General features: G+C 50.4%; 1 protein-coding gene across 1 annotated transcript in view; it reads right to left on the reverse strand.

Annotated features, from left to right (window-relative positions):
* Positions 1–5256, reverse strand: part of LOC113816376 (uncharacterized) — a 5883-nt gene extending 627 nt beyond the window's left edge. Inside the window, exons 1-5 of the mRNA XM_070115496.1 lie at positions 5076–5256; positions 3115–3167; positions 2164–2339; positions 1439–1573; positions 831–1080 (exon numbers count right to left, since the gene is read on the reverse strand). Of these exons, the coding sequence (XP_069971597.1) occupies positions 831–1080; positions 1439–1573; positions 2164–2339; positions 3115–3167; positions 5076–5256 (795 nt within the window). The remainder of the gene's footprint in view (positions 1–830; positions 1081–1438; positions 1574–2163; positions 2340–3114; positions 3168–5075) is intronic.
* Positions 5257–10000: the final 4744 nt, after the last annotated feature.

The following is a 10000-nucleotide window of genomic DNA, read 5'->3' on the forward strand; positions in this document are numbered from 1 at the left end:
AATGGGGTCTGATGGGACAGGGGGTCTGGAATGGGGTCTGATGGGACAGGCGGTCTGGAATGGGGTCTGAAGGGACAGGGGGTCTGGAATGGGGTCTGATGGGACAGGGGGTCTGGAATGGGGTCTGAAGGGACAGGGGGTCTGGAATGGGGTCTGATGGGACAGGGGGTCTGGAATGGGGTCTGATGGGACAGGGGGTCTGGAATGGCGTCTGATGGGACAGGGGGTCTGGAATGGGGTCTGATGGGACAGGGGGTCTGGAATGGGGTCTGATGGGACAGGGGGTCTGGAATGGGGTCTGATGGGACAGGGGGTCTGGAATGGGGTCTGATGGGACAGGAGGTCTGGAATGGGGTCTGATGGGACAGGGGGTCTGGAATGGGGTCTGATGGGACAGGGGGTCTGGAATGGGGTCTGATGGGACAGGCGGTCTGGAATGGGGTCTGAAGGGACAGGGGGTCTGGAATGGGATCTGATGGGACAGGGGGTCTGGAATGGGGTCTGATGGGACAGGGGGTCTGGAATGGGGTCTGATGGGACAGGGGGTCTGGAATGGGGTCTGATGGGACAGGGGGTCTGGAATGGGGTCTGATGGGACAGGGGGTCTGGAATGGGGTCTGATGGGACAGGGGGTCTGGAATGGGGTCTGATGGGACAGGGGGTCTGGAATGGGGTCTGATGGGACAGGGGGTCTGGAATGGGGTCTGATGGGACAGGGGGTCTGGAATGGGGTCTGATGGGACAGGGGGTCTGGAATGGGGTCTGATGGGACAGGGGGTCTGGAATGGCGTCTGATGGGACAGGGGGTCTGGAATGGGGTCTGATGGGACAGGGGGTCTGGAATGGGGTCTGATGGGACAGGGGGTCTGGAATGGGATCTGATGGGACAGGGGGCTGGAAGGGGAGCTGGGGGGACGGGGGGTCTGGAATGGGGTCTGATGGGACAGGGGGTCTGGAATGGGATCTGATGGGACAGGGGGTCTGGAATGGGGTCTGAAGGGACAGGGGGTCTGGAATGGGATCTGATGGGACAGGCGGTCTGGAATGGGGTCTGATGGGACAGGGGGTCTGGAATGGGGTCTGATGGGACAGGGGGTCTGGAATGGGGTCTGATGGGACAGGGGGTCTGGAATGGGGTCTGATGGGACAGGGGGTCTGGAATGGGGTCTGATGGGACAGGCGGTCTGGAATGGGGTCTGAAGGGACAGGGGGTCTGGAATGGGATCTGATGGGACAGGGGGTCTGCAATGGGGTCTGATGGGACAGGGGGTCTGGAATGGGGTCTGAAGGGACAGGGGGTCTGGAATGGGGTCTGATGGGACAGGGGGTCTGGAATGGGGTCTGATGGGACAGGGGGTCTGGAATGGGGTCTGATGGGACAGGGGGTCTGGAATAGGGTCTGATGGGACAGGGGGTCTGGAATGGGATCTGATGGGACAGGGGGTCTGGAATGGGATCTGATGGGACAGGGGGTCTGGAATGGGGTCTGATGGGACAGGCGGTCTGGAATGGGGAATGATGGGACAGGGGGTCTGGAATGGGGTCTGATGGGACAGGGGGTCTGGAATGGGGTCTGATGGGACAGGGGGTCTGGAATGGGATCTGATGGGACAGGGGGTCTGGAATGGGGTCTGATGGGACAGGGGGTCTGGAATGGGGTCTGATGGGACAGGGGGTCTGGAATGGGATCTGATGGGACAGGGGGTCTGGAATGGGGTCTGATGGGACAGCGGGTCTGGAATGGGGTCTGATGGGACAGGGGGTCTGGAATGGGGTCTGATGGGACAGGGGGTCTGGAATGGGGTCTGAAGGGACAGGGGGTCTGGAATGGGGTCTGATGGGACAGGGGGTCTGGAATGGGGTCTGATGGGACAGGGGGTCTGGAATGGGGTCTGATGGGACAGGGGGTCTGGAATGGGGTCTGATGGGACAGGGGGTCTGGAATGGGGTCTGAAGGGACAGGGGGTCTGGAGTGGGGTCTGATGGGACAGGGGGTCTGGAATGGGGTCTGATGGGACAGGGGGTCTGGAATGGGGTCTGATGGGACAGGGGGTCTGGAATGGGGTCTGATGGGACAGGGGGTCTGGAATGGGGTCTGATGGGACAGCGGGTCTGGAATGGGGTCTGAAGGGGGAGGGGGTCTGGAATGGGGTCTGATGGGACAGGCGGTCTGGAATGGGGTCTGATGGGACAGGGGTCTGGAATGGGGTCTGAAGCAGGAGCTGAAGAGGAGTCTGGAATGGGTCTGACAGCGCTGTGCAACGGGGCCGCAAGAGGGGGTTCGAAGCAGTCCCAAAGGGGCCTGGGAGCGCCGGCACCGGGTCCTCGCGGATGTGGGTCTGAAAGGAGGAGTTCCGGGGGTCCGCGGCAGGACGAGGGGTCTGACGAGGGGCTGTGGTGGGAAGGCCTGGCAGTGGGGGGGGGGGGGGGATTTCGTGCGTGAGACGAAGAGGATAAAGAGTGCATGGTGACGACAGGGTGAACGAGAGGGAGCGCATGGTGAGAAAGAGGGGAGACAGTGGATGACACTTGGAGGAGGGCGGGGGGTTGGGGGCGCCGGGGGAAGCGCATCGTCACCTGTCACCCTCACTCAAAGGCATCATCTGAGGGCGTGATCAGGGAGTCTTCTTTGTTCGCGCCTCTTCCCTTCTTTCCCTGTTATCTTCTTCCTTTTTCTTTGGTCAGGCATTCTCCCTCATTCTTTTTTAAGAACCCATTTCCATACTCTCCTTTCTTTCATTTCTATTTCTCTCTAATCATTCTTTGTTATCTCGTCTTTCTTCTCTTCTTTTTTCGGTTTCTCCTCTTTCTACCCCCTGTAGTAAGGCAGCTTTTCTCAAGCCTAGGGGACTCGCCGCCATAACTCACGTTCCGTCAAGACGAGACGCCAACTCCCGCAAGAAGCCGAGGGACGAGCTCAAGCCACCACCTCGCCACGACCAACGACCGCCTTGAAGGCGGCCTTTATTCCCGCCATCATTTACATATTGTATTTCTTATTTTTTCATATAAATGTTTTATTTTTTAAATACATTAAAAAATTAATGCTGAAAGTGAAACAAAGAAAATCAAAAGTATCTTAAACGTAAGAAACAATAAAAAGCCAAAACGAACCTTCTTCGGAGCAACTGCTGAGCTCCTCAGACAGTTGGCTCGGAGCTTGTGACCTGAGAAGAACAACCACAGCAAACAAATAAGTATCTGGTTTTTGACTATTATTTTATATTTTATGCTATTTTTTCGTGTTTTTCGCGTCTTCCATGTTCTTGTTTTTTATGTTAAATAAAACCATTTTTTTCTTAAATGCTGTGTTTCCCACCAAACTATACATAAATTCTTTTTAAATAACCTTTGACGCTACCATGGCTACCATCAGTAACTAATTGCTCGGCGTTAAACTAAATAAGAACGGCAGATTAAAGCCAACACTCCCCCCCCCCCCCGTGTGCCCAGTACTCTCTGCTCCCTCCCTCTTATCCTTCCTATGAATTTCATCGTTTTGTCTCTTGCGTTAATAATTATCATGCTTTCACTTTCACATTCTTTTCTGTTATCAGTGTGATTGTTGTTCATCATTATCATCATTATCCTTAACAAAAATAAAGAATAACAATGATGATGAAGGCAATAACAGTAATGGTAATCGTAACAGATAAAAATGGTAGTGGTAGTAATGATGACGGTAAAGATAATAATGCTGTTAATGATTATGATGATGATTGCAATGGTGATAATGATAATGATAGTGATAATGATGATGATGCTGATAATAATATTAATAATAATGATAATAATAATGATATTACTACAAAAAGATGATGATAATGATAATAATGATACTATTACTACTTCTCTTGCTAACAAACACATCAACAATAATAATGATTATGATAATAATGATAATGATAACAGTGATAAAAAAATGATACTATTGAAAATATTATGGTAAAAGTGATAAAAAGACTAAAGATAAAAATGAGAGTAATAATAATAATAACGATCATGATTATGATAATATTAATGATATTAACAATAATAATAATAATTATTGCAATGAAAATAGTGATGTAATGATAGTATTAATAATAATAGTAAAAATGATGATGGTGATGACAATGATAATAACAATAATGATAAGGATGATGGTAATGATAAAAACAATGATAATGATAATTATAATGATAATAACAATGATAATAATAATCGTAATGATAGCAATAATAAAACGAAAAGTTAATAATCATTATCAATATCTAGTATATGAATAATGTTGATAATCATAAAGAAAGTAATAGTAATAATAGTAATAATGATAATAATGATGATGATTAAATTAGTGATAACAGAAAGGATAATAATGATAAGCAGTGATTCAGGGAGGTGGGCGTCTCCGTCTCAGTGAGTGAGGTGGGCGTCTCCGTCTCAGTGAGTGAGGTGGGCGTCTCCGTCTCAGTGAGTGAGGTGGGCGTCTTCGTCTCAGTGAGTGAGGTGGGCGTCTCCGTCTCAGTGAGTGAGGTGGGCGTCTCCGTCTCAGTGAGTGAGGTGGGCGTCTCCGTCTCAGTGAGTGAGGTGGGCGTCTTCGTCTGGCTTTAGCGTTTGCTCTTTTCTTTCCCGCTTTTTCCTTCCCTTTTGAGCAAGGCGCTCGCGAGGTTGGCGGCGGGCGTGGGAGCGACGAGCCGGAACAGCAGTTGCATTTCGAGTCACTGCCTCCGCCAGCCTGTCAGCTATCAAGCAATTAACGGGCTAGACTGGCATCTGTCACTGTCATTCTGTCAAGCGCATTTTCGCGCGTTAAAGGGAATCGTTATCCATTTAAGGTCATTTTCTTCCGTTCCATCTGAAGCGAGGCTCTGGTTTATTCCCCGCCTTCGTCTTCTTCAGATCGTGGCGGTGAGGGACAGTGTTCATTCTTGGTCGCTGTCTTATGCCCTCGGCCGAGTGGGGGGGGGGGGGGGGGCGGAGGAGTCTTCTGTGTGTACCACTTCGGGAACAGCTTCTGAGTGAAAGAAATGGAGGAATTGTGGCGAAAAGTGTTAGTAACTGAATGAGTCAAGGAGCTGAAGAAAAAGCCCTGCTTCCGGGCCTGGCATCCTGCGGCGTCGCGAGCCCGCAGTCCTTGAGGATAAGTATGGGCGCAGCGGAGGCCGCCTGAGCCTCGAGGTTTTCTCTCCGCGTTTGGGCCTCTTGCTTGGCCTCGCGGATGGACCGGCGTTGACTTCTTAATTCCTGTTTCTTCTTCTGTTGTTCTTTCCCCATCCACGCTTCGCTGACACGATCGCCCGCTCGTCCGATTCTCTGCGAGCAGCGAGCGACGACGCTAAGGCTTTCTGGAAGCGAACGTCAGCCTTGTAAAAGGAACTTGAAAGCTGACTGTGCAGTGACACTTCCATCGCTCGTCTGGCAGTGATGAGGTGATGCGCAGCGAGGATACTTAAGGGCTTGCAAACAGGAGAGCCAACAATTGCATAAACTTCGCTAAGAAAAGAATCGGAAAAATAAAACAGAAGCGACGGTTGCAATTCCCCTTGAGCACGGGGACCAACAATAGTCGTAAAACGTGGCGCAACATCCGCAGCTCATCCGCGCAAATGATGGATTGCGATTTCGTCAAAGTGAATGGGCGGCACATGTCCATCGATCACCTGACGGGCGGCGCTGCATCCCTTCCTTGTTTGGATGACCTTCTCTTACCGTTCGCCTTTATTCAGAGTATTGATTTCTAGGTTCAATGTTCATGATATAAACTCGATCGTCCAAAGCCTTCGAAGAGAATCTTGCTTCAAAAGGAGCTTCAGACCCAAACCACGCAAGGATCGACCCGAGCGAACGCGCCAGCCGCCCTTTCGCTTGGCGGCGATTCGAACGGATTCAAAGAGAAGTGGCGCAGGGGGTGGGGGTGGGGGTGGGGGTGCTGTCTTGGCGGAAGGGAACGCCTTACGACTTCTCTGTCCAATGGCAGACTGGCCACAGCGCGATGTAGAACTAGGAAGCATATCAAAAGGGCCAATAAAACAGCGCACTCCTCATCTGCATGCCATTTTGACTGTGGGCGTCGGACCAGCTCATAACAACCCCATGGTGTTGTATTGAAATAAACTCCTTCTGTTATCTTTAACTGTATCCGACATCGTCTCTCTTTGATCATGCGCAGCACGGCTTTATTCTTATGCGCTCTGCGCCCTAGAAGGAAAGTACGTAGAATGCGACGTAACTCTGTCATCTTTGTTTACGAATGTGACGGAGGCCATCGCCTGTCACGCGATGAACTCTTTGACGCCAGAATTGTCCAGGACAAGAGGCCTTCAGTTTGCTCAACCAGAATAATCTATAATTTTTATAAACAAATTTTAAATCGAGTTTACACTAAAAGCAGTCACAGGAAAGAAAGAGAAAAGCTGCCACGACGTCGCATGGAAAGCTGCCGATCGCAGCTTCGTCGGAAATTGCTTCAGTGGATTTTCCTGCAGTCGGGGCGCTCCGTCTCGCGAAAAAAACATGAAGCAGCATCGATCATGAGCGCCTTTACAGTAAACGTCTTTCCCGTCTGTGTAATTATGGGGACGGCTTTCACGACATTATCGTCTATGGAACAAGGCAATAACCTCGACTGTTGTTTTGGCGCAGCGACGCCCTTGTTATTTTGGGACACAAACAACACAGCGATGTCCATGATAAGGATTTAAGCAAGGCAGTGTTCAAACAGGCTAACCCTGAAAACGTATAATCAACATAAACAATGAATAACAATCCGTTTGCTAATCAACATTTGTACAGTTTCCCCGAAAGGAAAAAGCAATTTGGCATTGTCAGAAAGGTCCTCATTTCGCACGAAGACAGCCAGCGATAGAGGCGCCTGCGAAGAACATGGGATTGATATGGAGGCGAGCATGATGCAGCAATCATTAGCAGCACCGCAGCTGCAAGTCGACATGCATTAACCATCCGATTGCCCAAAGCGGGTTTCGTCATGCTCGGCCTCGCGCCTGCGCTCTGCCGCTCGCGTCGTGGCGCGCAACGTGAGAAACGGCGGAAGCGGGGGAAAGGAAGGGAGAGTGGGGGAGAAAGGGGACAGAGGAATGAGGGAAGAAACGAGACTAACTAGGAAGAAAGACGGGGTGCAGGAAAAAAGGACGCAAAAGAGAATCAACAGGGAAGAAAGGGGGCGAGTACAGGGAAGAAGGTATGGCTGGGGAAGAAGGGGGGAATAGATAGAAGGAAAGGAGAAATAGAAACAAAAACCTGAAAAGTGAAAAGGGAAAGAAACACACACAAAAAAAACTAAGAAAAAACAAACAAAATCAGGAAAGAAATAACGAAAAAAGGCTAGTATAGGAAGGAGAGAGAAAACAGGAGAGAAAGAAACAAAAATAAATTGGGCAGGAATAAAACAAACAGTAATCGTTTTCGAATTCAAAATGGAAATCGCTGCAACCGCGGGAAGGAAAAATGGCGGGAACATCAGCAGCAGTTTCGAAATGAGTTTAGTAAAAATTTTGTAAGCTTCAGTATTTTCTCGGCTTCCTCTTGAATTGTCAAGCTGCATATAAGGCGATTTGACTCTCTCTCTCTCTCTCTCTCTCTCTCTCTCTCTCTCTCTCTCTCTCTCTCTCTCTCTCTCTCTCTCTCTCTCTCTCTCTCTCTCTCTCTCCCTCCCTCCCTCTCTCTCCCTCTCTCTCCCTCTCTCCCTCTCTCTCTTCTCTCTCTCTCTCTCTCTCTCTGTCTCTGTCTCTGTCTCTCTCTCTCTCTCTCTCTCTCTCTCTCTCTCTCTCCCTCCCTCTCTCCCTCTCTCTCCCTCTCTCTCTCTCTCTCCCTCTCCCTCCCTCTTACTCTCCCTCTCTCTCTTCTCTCTCTCTCTCTCTCTCTCTCTCTGTCTCTGTCTCTGTCTCTCTCTCTCTCTCTCTCTCTCTCTCTCTCCCTCCCTCTCCTCTCTCTCTCTCTCTCTTTCCCTCTCCTCCATCTCTCTCCTCTCCCCCCCCCCCCCCTCTCTCTCTCTCTCTCTCTCTCTCTCTCTCTCTCTCTCTCTCTCTCTCTCTCTCTCTCTCTCTCTCTCTCTCCCTCCCTCTCCCTCTCCCTCCTTTTTTTTTTTTTTTTTTTTTTTTATACTTTGTCATATATACAGGTTAAAACAGGGTGTTATGCTCCCTTGTTTTACTCTAAGCTTAAGATTTCCTTGTAAATGAAAATCTATCTAGAAGCCTTGTGGGAATGTGCTTATTATGAATTGGACACTACGTATTAACCAGGATCGTGGGACCTCCATCTGTGAACAGCAGCCTTGATAGCTTGCAGGCTGGACAGGTTGTACAGAGATGTTTGCTGAACCATCGTGTTCCAGAGCCTGGATTATCTTGGTTGAAATGAGCGCTGATGAAGTTCGGTCCTGGAAAAGGGTACCTGCAGCTCTTGACCGCGGTTGCTTGAATGCCGTGTTTCGTAGGCTGCAGCCGCTCGTGGTTCAAGTCGCAGAGATGTAAAATGGGAGACGCGTAGCCTGTGTACTTTGTAGAATACACAGAGAGCAGCAACTTCTCGCCGATGCTGAAGAGGCTGAAAGTGTAACTGTCGCTCCCCTACCAGCGTTTTGTGTGACACTAGTCTCTGGGCTCGAATTTGGACCCTGTCTAGCAGTCGCAGGTATGATGGAGGACAGCAGGACCACACCAAGGGACAGTACTCCATTACTGGCCGAACCTGGGAGTGGTAGAGCGTGTAGCAACCTTTGGCATCGAGGAAGGGCGCGATGCGACGGATGCACGCCAGTTTCCTCGCCGCGTTCTTTGCAATGCCCCTGACGTGGTCTGTGAAGGTGAGGCGGTGGTCGATCTGCACCCCTAGGATGCTGATGGCGCTGTCGTAGGCTAGGGTCATGCCATCCATCACCAAGGCCGGAGTGTGTGCGAGGGGAGCCTGGCGTCGCGTTATCAACATGGCCTGGGTCTTCTCAGGAGCGAAGGTGACTTGCTCCATGCAACGATGAGTCCCATGACGTTGTTGATGTAATGCACGGTTTCCTTTCGGCTTGGGTGGCTGCAGGTGAAGATAGGGTACAGTCATCTGCATAGGCCTGGGCGTTTGGAATGAGCTACGGGATATCGTTAAAATATACATTCCACAACAATGGCGATAACACTGCCTTGTGGGACACTTGCCTCGATCGGAAGTGCTGAGGATGTTTGGCCGTTAACAGCCACCTGCATTGTTCTTCCATGCAGGTAGTCTCGAGCGACGGCAGGGTCCTGCTGCAGCAAGGCTTCTCAGCTTTACTGACTGATGCCCTTGTGCTTACCTCTGTCAAATGCACCAGCGATATCAAGTGCAATGACAAAAGTTTCACCGCCTGCATCGAGAGACTCTTGCCAGGCAGTCGTAAGTTGGAGGAGGAGGTCCGATGCAGATCTCTGTGACCTGAAGCCGAACTGCCTGTTGCTGATGAGGTGGTGTTCATCAAGGAAGCTGGCCATTCTTTTAACAAGAATTCTCTCATAGACCTTCGCCACGGTGGACAAGAGGAGATGGGTCTATAATTCGTGGGAGATGTCTTGCTCATCTTTTTGTGGATTGCAACGACATTTGCAGTTTTTCCAGATTTTTGGCCATGTCTGTTGTGCCATACATGCTTGGAACAGTGCAGTAAGTGGTGTGGCCAGCTGATTGGCACACAACGAGAGCGTGAGAACTGCTTTCGTCCGGCCCCACAGCCTTCGCCACATCCAGGTCCTCAAGTTCTCTTTTCACTTTTTGAACTGAGATAGACACATTATAGAGCCGTGACTGAGTCTGTGGCGGCAATCTAAGGGGACGCACGTTGGGCTTAGGGACAGACACTTTACCAGAGAAGTAGCTGGCAAGAAGTTCTGTCTTCTCCTGGCTTGAGGGCAGCCACAGATCCATCTGGCTTGTCGAGAGGAGGGATTCCATCGTCTGGCGCATAACCCTGGTGTTGCTTAATGCAACTCCACCTAGTCTTCGTGGGAGTGCAGACCGATTGGGAAGTGACTAG

This window comes from Penaeus vannamei, chromosome 37, assembly GCF_042767895.1.
Source record: "Penaeus vannamei isolate JL-2024 chromosome 37, ASM4276789v1, whole genome shotgun sequence".
Taxonomy (NCBI): domain Eukaryota; kingdom Metazoa; phylum Arthropoda; class Malacostraca; order Decapoda; family Penaeidae; genus Penaeus; species Penaeus vannamei.